This window comes from Neopsephotus bourkii, unplaced genomic scaffold (genome assembly GCF_033783945.1).
Source record: "Neopsephotus bourkii isolate Nb327-2 ecotype Australia unplaced genomic scaffold, CSIRO-AGI_Nbou_v1 NB_1053, whole genome shotgun sequence".
Lineage (NCBI taxonomy): Eukaryota > Metazoa > Chordata > Aves > Psittaciformes > Psittacidae > Neopsephotus > Neopsephotus bourkii.
This window is the reverse complement of record NW_026901542.1, coordinates 1626037-1647933: the sequence shown is the minus strand read 5'-3', so window position 1 is coordinate 1647933 and position 21897 is coordinate 1626037. Positions and strand designations below refer to the sequence as shown.

The 21897-nt window shown below is 40.9% G+C and overlaps 1 protein-coding gene across 2 annotated transcripts in view; it reads right to left on the bottom strand.

Annotated features, from left to right (window-relative positions):
* The window catches only part of PDZRN4 (PDZ domain containing ring finger 4), a 246405-nt gene that overhangs the window by 37487 nt on the left and 187021 nt on the right, over positions 1 to 21897 (bottom strand). For both annotated transcript variants that reach the window (XM_061361171.1, XM_061361172.1), the window contains 2 exons: positions 5869 to 6122; positions 4808 to 4910 (listed from right to left, as the gene is read on the bottom strand). In XM_061361171.1, coding sequence (XP_061217155.1) covers positions 4808 to 4910; positions 5869 to 6122 — 357 coding nt within the window. The remainder of the gene's footprint in view (positions 1 to 4807; positions 4911 to 5868; positions 6123 to 21897) is intronic.

Below are 21897 nucleotides of genomic sequence, written 5' to 3'. Positions count from 1 at the left end.
AAAATAAGAAGCTCAGTGGTTTCTAACACCTTAAGTGAGAACACCAGAGAACCTTGTAATTTCATATAGGGTCAACTCAACCCTTAGCAATTTCTCCCAGGTACTGGTCTTAATACTGCTTAATACTGCTTAATGACTTAATTTGTCAACATTGGCATTTGCACGCATTAAAACTCGAGTCATCAGACATAAGTAGGCTAATGCAATGGCTGCCATTCTGCTTTTTTCACTCTGAAAATGCTAATCCTGGTATGGTTGATGTGGTTTTCCAGGCTCCTGCAAAGTTATGTTACTGTATTGGTGCAGTCACTTGTGCCTGTGCCTAAAAATGAGAACAATCAGAGATGGTAAGTCTTTTAGACAATTATGCTGGTCTTCATAGCACATCCACATCAACTAACACCCAACATCCCTCCAAAACCCCTCCCTCAATTCTGAGAGCAAACTTCAGCCTACTCTTCCTCATATATGCAACAACAGTTACCTCAGCCCACTGCTATTCCTTCTCAAGCATGTCAACTTTTGCTGTTTGTAAGAAGCATTCAGGTAGAAATAAGAATCTTTCCCTATCTCAGATACAGGAGATTTTAAAGGCTGTAATTCTCTAGAGATATTGGCTCTCACAGCAGAAAACTTCCTGTTTTGCTTTTGCTCAAAAGCTGTTTCAGTACATAGATAGTATGAAGGTCTTTGCCCTTGGATAAGGACTTGTTGACTGAACAACACTACCTGCTGGTGCCTGCTTGTAACATCTTTTCTTCTGCCACTCTTATTGAAAGGCAGTCTCCTCAGACTGAATAGCACCAGATATCAATGACACTTTCTTTTGTCCAGCTCTCCCTTTACAATATTCATCAGGGTTTTTTTTTTTACCTATTTTTTTCACTATTCCACTATTAAGTGACATTAATTTCGGTATTACTGCCCATGTTCCAAACCAAGTATATGATGTTTCTTTCTCCTGGATAGTAGATTCAGAAATATTGTTAAAGAAATGCATGCCCATTAGCTTATTTACTCTTATCTAGTACCAGTATCCTCTGTTGTTCTTACATGTTTAACAGAGCCATGTTTAACAGAGATTTACTGGCTGTAATACTTTTAGCCCTTTCACCTCACTGGTACAAGAGGGTGTCACATGATGCAATTCCATCAGCGCAACAGCCACTCACAGCCAGACTGGGTAGGTTTGACCTCAACATCTTTGGCTTTCTTTCAGTGATATTGACTGCAAGCCCAACTGAGCATTAACAAATTGGTCAATTCCTGCTTTATCTTAAAAGTCCTCATGGGTATCTGGTTATGCCAGAATTGCAAATCTTTTGATCTCTTTCTGCCAACACTGACTGATGGCTAGCTCCACTGTCTTAGTATCTACCAACAATTTGGATTCCTTTTAGACAAGCTCTGCAGCAGCAACATAAGGATGCTCAAGTTGGCTATCAGCAACCCTCCAGCTTCGTCATGTTCCCAGCCATTTGTTTACAGTATGGTACTGTATGGAGCCTAATGAGCCTCCCAGGGAGTTCATCCTTCCAAGACAATTGGCTCATACTTGAGGTCATTGCACTGTGACAATCTGAGAAGAACCCACTGGCTTTTTCTTAAAAATGAAATGGAAGAGTCTTGTAAGTGTCTAATCCTACCAAATCCACTTGCAAGTATAAGTCCACATCCCCAGCGCTGGCTATCATATATGATCCTCCTACACACAGATGATAACTCAGGTACTTAAACACCACAATATATCTGTAAGCAAGTTCCAAGCTGATCAAAGCTTTCCAGGACATTCCCTTTCCTGGAAAACATTCTTGTTTATAGCACCTCAGTTGCTAGCCATCTGATTTCCTTACTTCATTTGGCTGAGTATTTCATATATGTGTCTCAGAACTCATGCACTTACAAGCCATTTCTAGGAACTAACAAGGTTTTGCCCTAGTTCTTTTTCTACTCACTATCTTTCAATTCCTTTCTGAAATCCTCACGTTTGGCTTTGGATCCACTAAAAAACTTATTAAGTTTGCCATGGAGACCTGTGAGCTGTACAGAACAATGGAAATGCACCTGCACCATGCTTCTGACACCAGGTAGGTTTTTTGCTGTGTGTGATTAGTTAAGTTCACAGCACAAAATCGTTGTGAAGAAAAAATGATAAAATCATGGAGCACTGATACAATTTTCCTTCTACAGAAAACACAGTAATAACAATAAGCCTCTTTCCCCTAACACAGGAGAACTCAGATGATGGGAGACAGAGAATTCTCTGTGCTTCTACCATCCAGCCTGTAGCCTGCAGAGTGCCATGAGCAGAGCTTCTGTACCCTCTCTTCTTGCTACTTGCACCCTTAGATGGTGGATGGATAATGCTGATTTTATAAGCTGCTGTCTTCCCAAGTACTAGAACATTTTTCCTTCCCTGATGCTGCTGCCACCAGCACAGCAATTTGTGGAGCTCTACTGGAAACTAGATCAGCAGATGGGCTAGGTTAAAAACAACCCTTCTAAAAATCTGCTTGTTTGTGGGTTTGGGTTTTTTTTAAATATTGGATTATTTCTCACATTTGATTCACAAAAGGAAACACTGGCATAACTGAGGGGTCAGAAAACACAAGGGCAAGGGTGGGACTGAGTGGTCACAGCAGGGTGACCACTAAGTCAATACTGTGGTAGAGACCCTGACATGGGACCATAGCCTCTGCTCCACTCACTGTCCTGCTGCTTCTCACCTGGATTGGTAACATCAGCTGATAAATCCCTTTTGACTCTGTCCTTTATGGGACTTTTTTTTTTTTAAATGCAGATATCTATCTCTGGGGACAATGCTATCAATTTTTCCAGCTCCCTAGCTACATCAAGAGAGCTTAATAATATCTTATAAGGACCTGAAATAACAGATAATAAAACAGTGAGTAACCTAAATCATAGTATTACTACACAGGCTTAAATTTTGGGAATGTCTTTCATGTCTAGAGATCTATTAGTTAAAGCATCCAAGATGTTTTTGTTTCTCCTTCAAAACCTTTGTATTTAGTAGAAAGCTGCTTCTCAAAGGAAACCAGACAGTTCCCTCCCTATATAAATTTCATATGAAACACTTTATTTCAGTCACTCAGTGAATTTGCCTTGGGCAACTGAACCACAGCTGACAGCAAATTAATCGCTATGATGGTGTGATTAGCAGAGATTAAAGGCAACTGAGAACCTGCCCAAGCATTTACCATTGTCACAATACTTATGCCAGCTATTATTATGGATTAATAATGGTCATCATAAAGAGGACCTGCTTCCACCAGGTAGACTCTTTAAAACTGTTAGTATTTGAATATGTCCAGATATTCTGATTAAATGGTGAAAATTATTTTTACCTAACTATTTTGAAAGATATTTTCCCTAGATGCTTACCTCACTAATTTATTTAATAATTACTAGAAAAATAGTCCCTGTTACATTTAAGGAAGAAGTAACATAAACAAATGCACTTGACAGAGAAATTTAATATTATATTACACATCGAGAGTTAAACCAGAACTTAAGCTCTGAGACCTTTGTGCTGTGAGATACTGAACCAAAACCCAACTGGGAAGAAATAATGATTTCACTAATCCCTAGCAATGATTTTTTGAGGAGTTCAAATAAAAGTTTCCTTGTTCTGATTGAGATTCACTAAGTAGATATTATTTGATTTTTCTGCTTCCTGGGGGAAGAGCTTCATAGTCCCCAGGCTGTCAGAAGGAAAGAACAATAAGCTGAACTTGCAATAGAGCATTTTAGCCGCTAAAGACACGACAGAAGTGAACACACGGCATATTTGCCAAAGCTTTTGCCATTAATTTCATTTCCAAATGTCAACCAGTTATATGAAACCTTTAAAAAGGTTCCTTAAGGGAGAGCAAACAAGATGATAGGATATTTAAAATCTTGTATTAAAGATATTTAATTATTTATAATCACTAATTTAAAATAAAGTAACTTGAACTTATGCAAAGACTCAGCACTATTTAATACTAAAAATAACCATCTGCTTCTATGCCTGTCCCTACAAACGTTTTGTTACTGGGTGACAAAGTATGAAAAGCTAATGAATGGCAGACAAGAAGACTAGAGATTGAAATGAAAATCTAATGAAGAGCAACATCACCAATCACGTTATAATTTTGGGAAACCTTACATAGTGATTTTCTGGTGACTCTGAAACACACCCACCACTGTCACTGGAGAGTACAGTACTTTAACAGCAAAGGGACATTTGTGATACAGAGCACAGTTTCCTATAATTGCAATACTTACAATGACAAATATAAAAAAACAAGTAATAAAAACGATATTAATTTTCAAAGTTGTTGCCTGATCTTCCAAACAGTAAAGTACACACCAAAATAACTGGAAGACTGATCTGTAAGGCATGAGACAAAAAGCCAGCTGATTCTTAAAATTAGGGGGAAAAGAAGCAATTAAGCTTCCAGTTAACAATTTTAATTTTGGAAAGGCTTGCTTTAGAGTGTTAGAAATGCAAAAGCAAAGCATCTGAGCTACAGTCTCCACTGCACAAAGAGGGAATATGTTCAGTAAGCCCCCTGGACTTTTAAGTAGCCACCCACTGCAGAATTCTGCTTTCACATTTCACGTGTGTAGCCTAACCCCAGTAAAGCCTGTGACATTACACAGGTATAAAATAAAATAATCTTTGGTGCCAATTTTTTAAGAAGTATTCCCACTCTCATTTTTCTCAGAGGAGCCTGCTGTCAGCTGTGCAAATATCATATCTATAATAACAGAAATAAAGGCTGTAGTGTGCCAGTGATCTTACCTCATACTCAAAGTCCTCTGCTCTATCTGCATCAGCAGGCAGGCTGGAAAGATACTCATTACCTTCATAAAATTCATGCTCCACTGGGTGAAGAGAATGGCAGCTATGTGGAACAAAGCATTACAACAACAATAGATGAGACAATAGGGTTTTTTTAAATTAAAAAATTATAAGAAACCCCCACTTCTCTGTAGTTTTCTCATCTCTGGAATGCTACTCAAGAGTGGCCTGACAGCCTGAAAGGAACAATATTAAGAAGCAGCACAGGCTGTTTTCTTTCCAAAGGCTCATACTCCAGCTGAGTTAATTTTGCTGGGCTTGTCTTTTGTCAGATTTAAGGGTCTGTTTGGGCCAAACTACTTAATTATGACAATATGGGATTCCTTATGCTCATAAAGGTACTAACTCCAGATTCATGTGGTGCATCATGGCCAAGGGCAACTCACTAATTATCTGATTACAAAGTCTTGAACATCCACACTCTACAACCCACACCAGGCTCACATATTTCTAAAGAACTAGCATAAACCAACTCGCATTATCCTATTCTGTTAAAGTGATAACAGGGTGGTGAAGTGCATTTGTGTAGATGCACACTTAAAAATGTCAGTAAACTGCACTTTTAAATGGGCTTGGAGCACAAAGAATAAAATCTTTTCAATGTGCACTTAGGTACAGACTTAGAACTTAAATTAAATGGTTTGTTTCTTTGATCTTTTAGTGAGAAATTTGGAAGAACAGAAAGCAACAAGACAGCTCTTTCTAAACCTGAAGGCTTTTTTGGTATTTTGGAACACAGAAGTGTTTTTCTTCTTGACTAGGGCTTAGCTGTTTGGATGATCAAACATATGAACACAAAGTAAACATGGACAAAATTCCTTCCAGTAGCTCTAATCCATGAACAGAGTTTAGGAAAACTGTCACTGAAGCCTGAATAGGACAGTGATCATCAGCATTTAGAAATTATTTAAAGTGCTCCTGATACTTTCTCAAGAGAAGGCTAAAAGCCTACCCCTGCAATGCCCCAATCCTTCAGGCAAACAGCAGAAGATAAACCATACCTGTCTGAGAGTAGAAAAGGGCAGATATCAGGAACTGGTGGTGTGGAAGGCCTTAGTTTGGCCAGAGCCATAATGTGCTCAAAAGTGATGTCAGTCTGAGTGCTGGCATCCACAAGCCGAACATCCTGAGCGCTACCATGAGCTTTGCTGACTGGGGCTCGTCGTAAAACCTGAACGACAATTGGCTCCTTGGCATTGCGAAAAGCTTCCACTGCCTCTTCATGAGTGGCCTTGGAGAGGTCCTTCCCATTGACCTAGAGAAAAACAAAAATACACCAAAGGTTACTCACAGAAGAAAAGACAGTATAATGATATGGGTGTAAAATATAGGGAGATGAACGATTTGTGTACTACATCAAGCCACATGCTGACTGGCCTGCACTTTGGCATCCATGCAAGAGGGAAGATAAAGCTGGGAGGTGAAAGACATTCTTTAACCTTTGCTAGAAATTAAAAAAGTTTGAACTCTTCCGTAACTGTCCCAATAGAATATGAACACAGCAAAGAAATGACAGTATTTAGAAAGGTCACTGGAAATTACTTCTCTCATGCTATTTTATTCACTTCAGAAAATACAAATAAAACCAGAGGGGTGCCTTTAATTTTCAATTTCAGCATTTTCTGTGCCATGTAACTGTTTTAAAGGATTTCTGGCACAGCATTGTTATTAATGCAGATGTCAATAAACATGTCGCTGATGTCTAAAAAGAAACAAGGACAATTTTCAATGTTTTGTCACTTATCTGCTGTGGCCATTATACAGTCATTAAGACCAAAGATAGGAAGATTTGACTAACACAGTCAGCTGCTGAGAAATTTAAATCAAACAAACTGAAGAAACAATTTGCTATGAATAGACAAATAAACCAGAGAAAATCGTGCTGCAAATGAAGCATAGCGTTGCAAAACTGAAAGACTCTGGTGAGGTTTCTCTCTGGTACAGGCAAAGCAGCAAGGCAAACCAGACGAAATGAGTCCCCAGGGTAAATTCATATGAATTCTCATGTTTAGGGCAAAATTGAGTCCACTAAAAAATGTGAGTGCTATGGCAGTCAATGGCAGTCAGTAGCTAAGCTTGTGGACACAGGCAACATCCTTAGACAGAAAATACTACTCTGCTGTTTCCAAAGTAATGGGACTGCTGTTGACCGCTGCTGAAGTCCTAACTGTTGTGAGCTACTGTGGAGATGAGATGACCCTGTGCTGGGGTATAAAGGCAGGGTTTTTTAGTAAGGACTGTGAGTAGCTGAAGGGTACCAAAACCTGACTCAAATTCATATCCCTCGGAAAATCTCTACTCTGGCAGCAAATCAGAAGTAGGATTCTACTGCAAGCTCATGCCCAAATTAACTTTGTTGTATAGAAAATGAAGTCATGAAATTTCTGTGTAATGAACAAAATCTAAACCCTCCCCAGAAACGGGACAGGCACCACAGCTGACTTTTCTCCAAAACTGGTTGAACCCAAAATTTCTTTGTCACATCACTCTTACGTTCAAGAAATTCTTGGAAATTTCTTGTCATAAAGGGAAAACATATGAACAAGAACAACACCAGCAAACTCGAAATTGCTTTTCAGACACCTTCGGTAACATTTTTAAGCCAGTCGGAAGTATTATCAATTACAAATGTCATATTTGAAGCAACATGTGTAACCAGAGTTCTGTCTATGTATGCGGATGGCTATGATACTGTTGACCATTAATTATGTGTCTATGTCAACTCAATACTGTCTCAGAGTACATGCTCGAGTGCAAGGTAGAACCAGCTTTTCTGAAACAGCATCCAAAGCAGCAGTGTTTTCATGGCTATGTTACTAACGAAGACATGCAAAATAACCACACCATGGCACAGCTACCAATGCAATGGTCAGCTGACCTTTCTAGCAAACCCTGATACTTTATGTGGTGATGAGAAGTCTAGAAATTATGTGAACAGGTTTCTGTACATAAACAAGCTCAAAATTTGCTGTGCTGAATGCCTGGGACCACCAGAAGTTCCATACTACTGCAGCCTACACTGTGATGAAGTAATATGAATAGCAGCTATCTTGGTCATCTAAGTTTAATGCATATTATAGTTTCTCTAATGACTGAAGCCAAAAATGTGAAGAATTCATGTTAAAAATTTATTGTTTAAATTATCACCCATCAAATTATAACCTTGGGTTACATCAATCTAAGTTCCATGGGAAAATATCAGGGGTATAGAAGAGGAAGGGAGAGAGCAGTCAAAAAACAAGTTATGTTATAAGAAAATAAATCATATTTCTCCAAGGAGTGAGCTTCTGAACACCTTCCCCAATAGCACAAGTTATCCTGCTAGGGTGTTTAAACTTAGCCCCATAGAATAGAGGCAATTGGAGATAAGGCTTCCACCCTAGATCTTCTAGTCAGTTTTCAGTTCAGCTCTTGCTTCATTCTTGCTTCTGAGATCCTATCAAGGACACAGTTTTCCACAGTTTCTGCAGTTTTATAACAAAAGGATGCTATAAGGCCCTAGGAATAGGAAAATCACTTCCCAAACCCTTTTAACACTTCAGATAAGTTTTGTATAACTATAAGGTGTTTCTTCTAAAAGCAAATGCTTGGGAATAAATACCACATAGCACTGTATCAGTTTTTTTCCCTTCTCTGTCCCAGCTGAACCACATTGGTTTTGGCACAAGCTGACCATTTAATCAGAGATCCACATCAGCAAAGCAAAAAGATATTTGGATAGCATACCAAATATATTACGAGTTTTTTTTTTGAAAACCAGAAGCTCTGTTTATTCACATCTGTCAATACTTACCACTTTTTCTGAGGAAATAGACATAAAATCACAACCATGCCATTTACATGCAAACTGTACTTCCAAAGAGCTATAACATTTTAAAATCACACAAGTGTGTAAAATCACAAAAGTTCCAAATTGTTATTTATCCTGGGAACTATAGCTGCCCTCTGTTTTCATCTAAATGTCTATTTAATTTGAAGACTTTAGAAACATTCCATCCTTTACGTTGGCTTCTGATGCAACACAAGCACTTTGGAAACCCAGTACTTGTTTAAACTGTCACTTGAAGTTCATCAACACACTTTGGCAATCTGCATAAAGGTCACCTAATTCATGAATGCCGCCTTTCTCAAAAGAAAATCTATAGCTGAATTACTCTATGCTGGCATCTGTCCTGCCCACTTTGGGGCTTGGAAGAGAGAATTTATTTTAAAACCTAAAGCAAATACTACAGATGGGGTTAGAGGCTCTCTTCATATAGCTTTTTAAGGGCTTTCTGCCTCCTGCATTATCCCCCAACTTTACACTCACATATAGTTATCCTGGGAGCCATAGACAGCTGAGCACTTATTTACAGCAAGCCACTTACAGGTTCTTAGTGGATGATTAAATAAATTTCTTGCCTCAGAAAGGTTACTTGCAGTGGAATCCAGGGTACTGTTTTAAGTGGATAGAGAAATCAGTCACTTTTAACAGTCAACACAAAGACATGGGAATACATTTGTTGTAGCAGATGGGCTAATTAATCCACAAGCAAGTTGTGAATGTTAAGTAAAGAATATATCTTCTCTCATGTAAACCATCCTCCTGCCCTGTTTGATTAAGCTTCTGTTTAATGAACACTCTCTCCCTGCTTTTGGACACACTGCAGTCTGGGCTACTTGTCAACATCTCCCCCCAGAGTGACTGGTGGCCACTGCCTGGATCTTGGCTACTCCCTTTGGATTTCTGCTCTAAACCCAACCACATGCAAACCCTCATCATTATTAGAAAATAAACCAGCAAACGAATTTGTCTTTCATGCACAAATCAACTGACATTGGCCAACTGCCACTTCTAATGCCAGCACTACTGGGCTTATTCCCACTCATGCAGAGGTGGACAGCAGAGAAGGAAAAAGGGACAGGACTAAATAACAAAACAGTGACTGTGAAAAAAAAAAAAAAAGTAGATGAATGGTTGTTAGGTTATCCTTTGGGTTCTACCAAAAAGAAAAGAAAAATCAGTTCTTTGCGAAGACTGCTTCCAGGATTTTGTAAGTGCCTGACTGAACGAAATAGACTTGTCATCTAACACTTTGTTGTTCTTGATAATTCCTTCTAACATTGCCCAGAATTTTTCCTATAGTCTTTGATTGCTCCATAATAAGAGGAAAAAGGGGAAAAAAGGAAAAAAGATGTGTAGTCATGTGAATGCAACCATCACAAATGACATCACAATTAGCAGATCATGAGAGAATCTATCCTCAGCAAAAACCCAGCATAAGCAAATCGCAATCTAAGATCAGATCTGAAGTAAAATCCTTGGGGACCCTTCATTTAATCAGCAAAGACAAAGGAAAGAATAACCAGAGAGACCAGAGGGTTCTGGTGGAGCAGAGGTGTCCACACATAAGGGTTTCCTAGCAAAATGACAAGAGATGCTGTCTGACATGATGACAGAGTTCACACAAGGCTCGCTGTCCTAGGAGATTTCAACACCCGTGCAAAAGATGTCTCTGACCTGACAGGTGCTAAATCTGCTCTCATCACAGCAGTCTCTTCACCTCCAATAGTTTGCCCTCAATCCACCCAGGCTACAACAACCCGGGTACATCCCTGTATAGCAAACTGGCAGAAAGGATCAAACACTCTCCCTTAATTTGACCAGTCCTTCTTTAGGACAGGATTTTGATCCCTCCCTAACTGCGAGACACAGAAAAAGAACAAAACCAAAACCACCTTCCTCCCAGACTTACAGCTTCTAGCACATACAGGCTCTACAAAACTTCCATTGCTGAGGGCCACCAGCTGTGATGCTGTCTAGGCAGGACAGCAGGGCACAGGGCATGTGAGCTACCAGTGACATGCGTGCTGCAGAGGACACTGCAACTCTTCTGTTAACACAAATGTGATAGCTCATCTACAGAAAGGCCAGTTGACATGCTGACCTTTCAGGTTACAGTTCAGTACTAAGCTGCATTTCTTCAGCAAGTTAATCTGAAAGGTAGCTAATTCAGCCATTACCCAATATCAGTATCTCACTCAGGGTTCACGGAAGTTCAGTAAAAGGACAACTTTTATTATGCTGGTTAATGACATTTCCTCTTCCTTAGCCAGAAGAATGAAGCGACACTTGTTCCTAATTGATCCTTTGTTGCCCTGACTGAGAAATCTTGTCATCCCTCCTAAAAGTTAACACAAGCTGCTGAACATACAGGGTCTGGCTGCTTCCCTCAGATATGAACCACAGGCTTGTAATGAGAATTACATCTCCATTACCTGGCAGAGCTGAAGTTTATCCTGTTGGACAGTTTGTGTAGCTGGTTCAACAGTACTGAATAGGCAATGCTCAGCACTTGCAGCCTTCTGTGCATCTTCCCACTTCCATTTCCTAGTATTTAGCAGAAATCTACTGTGGCTGAAAAGCCTATGGTTAAGTTTTAATCTAAGCGAGACAAAAGAAATGTTACAAAAAGTAGGAAAACAGAAATATACCCATTTCTACCCCGCAAAGCTTCCTTCCAGAGGGAGATAACCCAGTGACTTCTTGGTAATTTTAATTATCTAAACAGCAGCTGTGAAAAAAAATGAACTCTTCTTTCAAGTGACCTCAAGACGATGTTTCATTTTGTCCGAGTTGTCCACCACGATCAGTGCATCTGTGAGCAGACCTGACAGCTGCAACCCCTCTCTGTGAAGGACATGACACATCCTCAAAAGACCCCTGCAAAGAGCTGGACACTGCCCAAAAGTATTGTCTAATAAGCTATCCTAGGGAATTCAACAGATTTTTAAACTGGATTGGAGAAAGTGCCCCATGTAGATGTACAGCGAATGGAGTTCTCATCACAACTGCAGTAGACTACAGTAAACTAGTAAGCAGGGTTTGTGTAGCTGTTTCAACAGTATTGAATGGGCAACACCACCTTTAAGAGGAGGTTTGGGATTTTAAATTCCAAATTTATTGACTGCTTAATTGCATTTAAGGCATTGAGCATAGAAAAAGGATGGTGTTTTGGAACTTCACCTACAGTATGCTTCCAGCTGTGGTTAGGCACAATCATCATTCACCACAAATGCCTTTGATCATTTCAATCTCTTCTAGCAGTGTATGGAAGAGTCCACCCTGGGAGACACCTTGACATTTCTGTGCCTGAAGTCTCTGTGGATCTAGGCCCTCACATTAGACATGTTTCAAAAAACCCCAACTTGGATGCTACACCTCAGGATGCTCACACCTCCAGGATAACTATGCCTGCTCCAACAAGTTTAAAAGCACTGCTGAGTTAGCAGTTCCAATATAGGGCCAAAAGGCAACCTGAATTCCTGCATCTCACAACATGAGTCTTGACAGTCTGTGTAACTGGAGAATACTCTTTCCACCTCTTCCTCACTGTGTGTTAGACCAATTTATATCTCCTATAAATCCTTTCAAGTCCTTTGGTGCTGATGTTCTTTTGCAACATCAGAACAACTCGGAAAGGTCAGCTCAGAAAGCACAGCTCAGAACGAACAGCAACAGCTCAGTAAAGATTCATTTGAGTTTTGAAAGTTAGAACATACTATTATCTGCACTTCTCATGGTTTGTACTATCTGCAGTTCTCTTGGTTTGTGAATGAAATGAAAACATCAAATTAAATTTAAGAATCATTGCACTAGTTTCATAGTGAGCTGCCCAGAGACAAGTGCTAGTAGACATGTATTTGTGAGCAGCCCTTTTCTGACTCCCTCAATCTGCCCAGCAGACCTGTTACTAGTTGCTAGGGTTATCTTTCTTGCATCTCCTTCCAGTTGATATTCCCAGTCTCATTCTCCTTGCCCTTGCTTTGCTACCTCTGGTCTCCCTCTTCCTTAAGTGCAGAACCCTTTTTTGTTCCCCAGGGGTCTCCTTTCTCTCATGTCTGCCAATTCCACTGTCCTCCATCCTTCCTTTCCTGAACCCTTCTCCACAAAGAACTTCCGCTGCCCTCTCTATGAACCTGTCCCCTACCCATGGGATGTGAATGCTGGCACCTGCAATCCTCCCACACTGACAGCTGGACAGTGTGAACACGCATGAGGTCTGCCTTCACCAGCACCTCCTAGTACCAACACAAATGCTCACCTAACCCAGATGGTGGTGTAACAAGACTGGAGTGTGTTTACTATGTAAATTGTTTTAATATTGACAAACAGTTTTTCTAACGATATTAGAATTCTGCCTGAGGGCAATAAAGACCAAACTGGCTGTGGCATGCATAAAAAATGTTGAGTTACTTCTTGATATAATTAGACCATCAATTATTACATTAATCATTGCAAACTTTTTATATTTGTGGATAGGAGGTTATAAATGTCTCACAAGATCTACCACATAGAGCAACCCTTTGATGGTGGCGAAAAATATAATCAAGGGCCACTGTGTGTGCTCAGAACAAATCATTTTTTATCTCTAAGCCCCTGCACTGAATGCTGTGTTCTCCTGTGAACTTCATGGTGTCTCTGCTCTACCACAAGCTCACTCTGCAATTCATCTTCCAGGGTATGCATTTTTCTCAGGGAAGAGGCACTTCAAAAGGCAGTTGCTATTACAAGTTTTAGGAAATCAAATTAATGACATTTTTTAATCATCTGCAATTCCCAAAGAATAATGGAAGATGCTGAATGGCATACTTCAGGTCTCTGTAAATAACATGTAGTTGCTTTTTTCCTTTTCAGAGAATCACATTCTACATTTCACTAACAAAAAAAAATCTCTTTCACCTCTAGCCCCCCCAGCCTTCCATGAACTCAGCCACGTCTAGCATCACCACATGAATGTTACACTTATCACTGTCATAACAATTCATCCACCTTCAGACGCCTGAAACTCCTGGTCTCCTCTGAACTGAGGAGTTTAAAAAGATAGATGGCTGCCTTCTGGCTAATTGTGGGAGTTCTTTCATTACTATAAAAAGACTTTTTATATCTCAAGTGACTTTATAAGCAGTGAATAATGAGACTTAAAGTCTTTGGAAAGGAGTCCACTGATCAAATGCTAGGATAACTTATGGGCACAGTGACCTTTTCCGCAGTAAGACACTCCAAACTGCTGCTGTTGGCATATTATTAAAATTCCCCATTTAAGGCGTGCAGTTAAGCACGAGGCAGAATTTATTTTTTATTTTTAACCTCAATTTAAGGTAGCACAGCAGGAGATAGAGCTCCCCCAGCGACCCAGCTTCCCCAGTCACAGCAATGCCCACCCCAGCAAGGCAGCACTTCTCTGCCAGCATGTCCACCAGCAAGCACCACCACACTGGGCTGGCTCTTACAAACTGCAGAGAAGAGCAGCTGACAGCACATTGCTTCCAGCCTCTCTGGTAAATAGTTTTGCCTTGGCCAAGAGGGTGCTTCATGTGCCAGCATTTCACACAGCAAAACAGCAGTGATGTTATACCCAACATCAGAGCCCAGAGCCTGCTCCCAAGCCTAACCAAAACCTTGGCCAAGTCCCAGGTGCTGCCACACATCTAGCCCAACCCAATGTCCTCCTGGGGTGCTAAGGTTAGGGTGCTTCAAAAAAGCACCCGTGCTTGCTTTTCTTTAATGAACATACAACAGACTTGCTCTACTTTAACATGCATTTCTTACTGTGTATCTGCTTTAATTTTTATCTTAAAGGAATAGAAAAGGCTCCTCCCCTCTTAAAATAAAACTTGGAGGTTCCCTTCCAGTCTTCTCTCATGCTGCCTCGACACTAATTTGACGTTGTTGTTCTCCATTGATTTTCATGGCTTTACTCCAGAAGAAGCATATTGGCAACTTTTTTTTTGGCATAGTAGTACTTGCAAAAATTCCTTCCAATTTTCATAGGACTAAACGTTTAAAAAATACTTTTGACAAGCTCACATGTATTTAGATTCACTCAGCTGTGGGGACTGACGCAGCAACAGATTACAATGAAGTTTAAATTCATCCTGCCTCTTTTAACTTCATCCTGCCTCTGGAACACGGCATATGGAAACTTCCTTCAGCTCTTTTTCAAAGAAGAAGAAAATGTGAATTCACTGATTTGATAAAATGAAGCAAGCAATGCAGCCTTACCTGCCATTCAAAAGCCCATCAGATGCTTTTGTACCAGGAAGTTCCCAGTAGCTTTTGGTAAAGCTTAGCAATAGTTTTTATTTGAGTGTCAAGAGAGCAGGTAATATTATCAATAGTGTGCTTGCACACATTTAGTTACACACAATGAACACAAAGGAAACCAGATATAGATGCATAGAAAGGGATCTAAAGAAACATACAAGCGTTTGACACGGTCCCCCACAGCATCCTTGCGGCTAAATTGAGGAAGTGTGGTCTGGATGATCGGGTAGTGAGGTGGACTGTGAACTGGCTGAAGGAGAGAAGCCAGAGAGTTGTAGTCTATGGGGCGGAGTCTAGTTGGAGGCCTGTATCTAGTGGAGTGCCTCAAGGGTCGGTACTGGGACCAGTATTATTTAATATATTCATCAACGGTTTAGATGAGGGAATTGAGTGTACTATCAGCAAGCTTGCTGATGACACTAAGCTGGGAGGGGTGGCCGACACGCCAGAAGGCTGTGCTGCCATCCAGAGGGACCTGGACAGGCTGGAGAGTTGGGCAGGGAATAACTTGATGAAATATAACAAGGGAAAGTGTAGAGTCCTGCATCTGGGCAGGAACAACCCCAGGTTCCAGTATAGGCTGGGGAACGACCTGTTAGAGAGCAGTGTAGGGGAGAGGGACCTGGGGGTCCTGGTGGACGACAGGGTGACCATGAGCCGACACTGTGCCCTTGTGGCCAAGAAGGCCAATGGCATCCTGGGATGTATTAGAAGGGGGGTGGTTAGTAGGTCGAGAGAGGTCCTCCTTCCCCTCTACTCTGCCCTGGTGAGACCTCATCTGGAATATTGTGTCCAGTTCTGGGCCCCTCAGTTTAAGAAGGACAGGGACCTGCTGGAGAGAGTCCAGCGCAGGGCAACTAAGATGATTAAGGGAGTGGAGCATCTCCCTTATGAGGAAAGGCTGAGGGAGCTGGGTCTCTATAGTTTGGAGGAGACTGAGGGGTGACCTTATTAGTGTATATAAATATATAAAGGGGGATTGTCACGAGGATGGAGCCAGGCTCTTCTCAGTGGCAAACAATGAAAGGGCAAGGGGGTAATGGGTACAAATTGGAGCACAAGAGGTTCCACTTAAACCTGAGAAGAAACTTCTTCTCGGTGAGGGTGACGGAACACTGGAACAGGCTGCCCAGGGAGGTTGTGGAATCTCCTTCTTTGGAGACATTCAAAACCCGCCTGGACACGTTCCTGTGTAACCTTATCTAGGTGTTCCTGCTCCGGCAGGGGGATTGGACTAGATGATCTTTTGAGGTCCCTTCCAATCTCTAACATACTGTGATACTGTGATACTTGTGTGTTTCGTCACTTTTACTTCTCTCCTATTTCAATCCTCTACTAAACACCATTGCATCATGTAAGATTACTTCATTTTTTCTACCAAGTGGTGGCTTACTGCAGTGGCACAGATATTTGAAGATGTTTGTACAGTTTAATTGCTGCATTCCTTCTTAGCAGTAAAAAAGCTAAGGGATAATGGTGAGTATCAGGACCTGCTTAATTATATCTTATTTACACAGCACCATGGTTGTGTACACATCTTCAGTAGTGAGAGCTGCAGCTCCTTCCTGGCTGAAAATAAATTACAGATGCTATTTCTGTTCCACTGTTTCTATGTCTGTTCTTCCTTCTTGCGTGTCTCTCCTTACTCTCTCTGTACCTCTGCCTTCCCCCACCACTTCCTTCCTCTGTTTTATTCCATTTGCCTCTCTGGCTCCCCTCCCTTATCCTTCTCTTTCTCCTTTGACTTCCTTTATTTTCTCAGGTCTGGTCTCTGCAGTATTATCATCATCAGCCACTCCTGTGCAGCTTTAATATACGCCACTTGCAAAGGGAACCTTCCCCTGCATGAAGTCTACACATGAAGCTCCTCCATAGTGGCTTCAGAAGAGAATGAAATAGCTGGCTCATCTCTGCAATGGATTCTCTAAAAATCAGCAAAAGGTGGTTACTGATGAAGAGCACACAATGCTCATCAGTTTTCTTTTCCCAGTCAATTCTGCGTGTATGGCAAGACTGTCAGAGCTCCTGTTCCAGCTCTCCAAGGCACAGCAAGGCTATTAAAGACCAAATGGATAAAAACTATGGCAGGGAGCTTACACACGGCTGGTAGCCAAGGCTGTGCAGTCAACTGGCCACTGAATATGCTGCATGAATCAGGCTTCTACCACTGCATTGCAATACTATAAATACGACTGACATCCAAGAAGATTTTGAAGAATCTCTGTGTTAACTATTCAAAGGGGAAAAAAATGACCTTTGGATACCTGTGGGCAGTTCTTGCTTTCAGTTGTTGGGCACCACTGAGCCCCAAAGTAAGCAGGGACTTCTAGATACTGCTGCAGTAAAAATAATGATTATACATCTGTGCTGAGAATTTAGACAATGAATTATAAGGGACTCATGAATTAAAGCAGACATGCTTGAAAATAAAGTTTATGGTCTAGGCAATGAAAATACTTCAGCCATGGAACACTGTGGGATGTTGAGACAAGGGCTATGTCATCTTCCTTTTGTGTCAGGAATAAAAAGTCCTTTTAAAAAATAGCTTTTTCTTTTTTTTTTTTTTTTTAATAGACATGACATTTCATAAAAGAAAAAGGTGGATACCAGTGTAAGAAGAATTAAGGAACTAGATTTTTTACATTATATATCAAAAGGAAGTGTTAGGTGTGCATGAACTCCTGCTGGCAATATACAGATTACATACACAGGGTTATCTTATGAAGGGAGATATAAGTGCTTATAAAAGAATAGTTGAGCAACAGCTTGCTATCTAGGAATGTTTTAATAGACTTTAAAAAATCACACAATGTTTGAAAAAGTTCCAGAGCAAATGAAGTCATTCCACCAAAAATAACAACACTGAAAGGTAACAGTTCTCAACTGAATTTCTTAATTAAAACTCACAGACAGAATAAGGTGCCCTATTTTCCATATTACCATGACTTCTGCCTTGTAGTGTTTATTTACACCAACTTCTGCAACCTTCTTCGGTGGGAGGCAAGAAACTATGAGAAAACATTTCTACACTGGGTACACATATAAACTGGGAGAGGATGTGGCTGGAAAGTGCCCTGCAGAGAGGGATCTGGGGGTGCTGGCTTACAGCAGGTTTAGTGTGAATGCGCCCTGGTCCAACCTGGTAGTTGGACTAGATGATTGTTGTAGGTCTCTTATGAGAAAAACATCTTTCCCCTTAAATTTTGAATCAAATAGGCTCCTGTTTCAAAATCCACTTCTTGTAGGTTTTCAGAGTAGTTTTCAGGTTACTGCTGGTAGATATATTCCACAAGAAAGCCAGGTTCCTTTAAACTTTCCTAGTAAGCTGGTTTTACAAGCCAGTCAAGTAAAGTTTTATAGCATAAAGTTATTACTGAAAAGAACGGCAGCTGAAAAGCAGACTTCCAATAAACTGAGAAATGTCTGAAGCCAGTTCAAAATGGCAGGGCAAAATTTAAACAAACCTTCCCCACCCGAGGAGAGGCAGACACGCATAAATCACTCCCGGCAATCAATTCTACTATTTGAATTTGTTCTGACACTTGTTGGGCTCGGTCACTGACATGGAACCGTGGCAGAAAGGCCAGGCCACTGGGGAAATTTGGCCAGCTTCCACATCTGAGAGTGAACCACCCGACTGCAGGTCTCCAACTCTCGTAGCACTGTTCTTTGTTCCAAGCACAAGCCATTTTGTCTGCTGTGTTTTAGGTCTGCCTCCAAGATCACAGGATAAAGAAAATTCTTGGATTACTATTTGCACAAAAGATGGGAAATACTGGGTGAGATTCCAGATAGGAATGGCAAAGGTAGCTTTTTAGGCAGCCACTTTAAAAATAAACCTGCCAAGTTAATAGTCATGGTTCTATTTCTCACTGTAACTACTTCGCAGTTAATTCTTGATATTCCATTAGACAACAAGGAAAACGTCTCAGAAAAGGGACTGAGGCTTTGAATCCTATGAAAATTCAGTGTTTACGTACATAGGAGACAGATCTGCTCTCTGAGAAGGAGATTTTTGTGAGAAAGAATTCGCATACTAGCCTCGAGTGCTTTCGTTAGTACCAAACCATCATACAAATGCCATCATGCTCCGTTGTCAGTGCAGAAGTCTCACTAAAACACAGTTAAGGTCGCCAGTACTATCAAACACAAGTTCAGAAAATGCGCTTTTTCTTCACCTGCTCCTCCAAAACTCAGCCTTAGGAAAACCCAGAAATGGCAAGGTCAGGTACCCAGCGGTGCAATTTTAATCTCCAGCTTCCCCCGATGCCTGTCACAGTTAGTGGAAACGAGCTGCAGGCAAGCCATCACATCCAGTACATTGCACAGCTCTACTGAGTGAGAGAGGGATTACTTGGAGCAGCTTGTGATACCGTGAGACCTCAGAGAGGGCAATGCTGTCCCACCTGACAGCCTCATACATGATCAGCAAGTGAGCTGCACGAGTACCAAAAGGGATTCAGCACCTTCATTTTAATCTCTATTGTTTGGGCAGGAGGAGGCACAGAGCCCCTCAGATGCTGTTAGGCAGGAGATGCACACGGTCTGTGGGGCAAGCAAAGAGCCATCGTGCACAACAGGCTGGAAAGAAACTCAAAAGGAGCTTCTGGAGCTGCCATCGAAGCCTTGCAGTTAAGCAGCTGCATCTCCCCACCAGGACTTACCTTTTTCTCCAGGCCCCTGGACAGTCAGATAGACTTGTTTAAAAGTAAGGAAATCAATGGAATACAAGACTTTTCCTTAAAAAAAGGAGGACAGTAACGTTTGGGGCAGTCGCAGCTGCAGATTGACACAGTAGCTGAAGAGTAAGTCTTTTGCCTAGAAAATGGGAAAGCTGAACTCAGCATAACTGAATATGAAATCATGTCTTTCACTCTGCAAGGGAGTCTTTCCATTAGGTTGCTGGACATTCTGGAATGCAAAAAATAATACATTGCTTTCTGAAGCTATAATTTGAAGTAATTAAACATCAACTAACCAGCTATTAAATAGGGCTGGAGTTAGCAAGCTTCTGTGGGTAGATAAATGCTACTCTTCTGAAACACCCTCTCCATCCCAGTCAAATAGGTCCAACAGCTATATTCAGACATAAAAGCCCTAGTCTTGATCTCTGGTTCTCTTCTCATTCTTACATTCTGATTACTTGCATTTCCTTACATTCTGATTATTTGCATTTCCTAAACCATGGTTCATTACAGAATTTCTCTTTTTTTCCTCCATCTTATTGCTTCAATATTTAGCCTTCTCTCCTCCCCTCCTTCTTTCTCCTTCAGGGTTCCCAGGTAAACTCCCCAGTCCTGCTGAAGCCAGTGGTATTTTACAAGACATTAGACAAGTCATTAGGAATTGTCAGGTGAAGTTTGCTGATATTTCTGCAAAGGTCACATAAAAGTATTAAACAAAATCACTGCAAAGACAAACCATTCCGGAGCTCCAGCAGTAACCTCTCTAAAGTCTTTCGCTTTCCTCTTTAACACTACGTGTAGGTATTACTCCAGAGTCAACTCCGTATCTTCCTTACAACCGCTTACCTAACTACTTCTTTTCCACTTTAGTTATTTAGTATTTTCCCTTATAATACCACGTCAGATATTTTTGTTTACCTGAAGTCCAGATCAAGAAGGCCTACCACATACTCTTTGTCAAGATAAGGAATTTGCTAATCTAAAAGCCTGTCAGGTTAGCCTGGCTTTGTAACCATTTACCCCTGCTTAGTCTGCAGTTCATTACCTCCCACTTACCCTTTGCCTCCCTGATCTGTAATCATCCTTTTCTTCAAATTGTACTTTAACATCTACCACACTGTGTATGCTGAACTTGAAGGCCTGCAAATCCCACAATGGTCCTAAGCATAGGTACACCATTTAACTATTCCAGAATTTCCTGCATGCTAGACTAGTTTAACAAATCTCCCTGTTCAACCTGGCTACCACTCTCAACACCGGTGTCCTGTGCCTCACAGTATAACTACCATTACAGTAGAGGGCTGCACATCATCTTTACTAAAATGTTAGGGATATTCACTCTACAGGCAATTGCCTTCTCCCTCTATGCTACCTGTGTTCTCCTATCTCTTCATTCTTCAGGTGCTTTTCCCCTCCACTCAAAACACATACCTGTGCAAATCATCTGAGAGGTTTTTACACTTTTCTACTTGGTGCAGATTGTATCTCCTCAAAAAGAAGAAAATCTTCTTAAAAAGGGGCACGATGTGGTGAGTCCTCTCCATAGGCTGTATCGTATGAAACTACACAAGGCACAATCTGTACAGCAGAGCCAACCAGGTCTTCAGGTTGGAGAGGAAGACAGCAATCGTTCTTTACTACTAAACACCTCACATTTGCAGTCAAACTTCTCCAATGCAGTCCTACATTAGGCTCAAGTTCATATTGCAAGGATAACTATTTATGCTATTTTCAATTTTTTCACCAGGTAGTACGCATCTCCTACGTAACATGGGGCATAGAGTGGATGAAGCATATGCAACACAATCAGAACTGAGCTCTGATTTCTGAACACAGAAAAAAAATGCCATTTGACCTTTTAGTCTTGAGAAAAATTATCTGGGTGAATACACTTCAGAAGCCTCAAGTGATCTCCAATTTGGGTCACTAACCCTCAAACGATCTCCTATGAGGCACACCAACTATCAGGAAAATTCAAATTGAATTTCAGAATCCTTAAGAGTTTCCCATTTAAACACACCCAGTCTTAAAAACAGAGAGACTTGTGGCTCACTGTAGCAAAATCAAAAAGGACTACACTTTGGACAAAAGGTATCACAAGGTATTGGCGACAGAATAAGAATCAAATCTCCAACGTTCACTTTCATCTCAGTTTCATCTATAATACTGTCAGTAACATGCTTCAGCAGCCCACCAGATTCTACAATCAATTCTGACACAAGCTGAAGAAAAATCTGTATTCCCCTCATGTCGTCTAA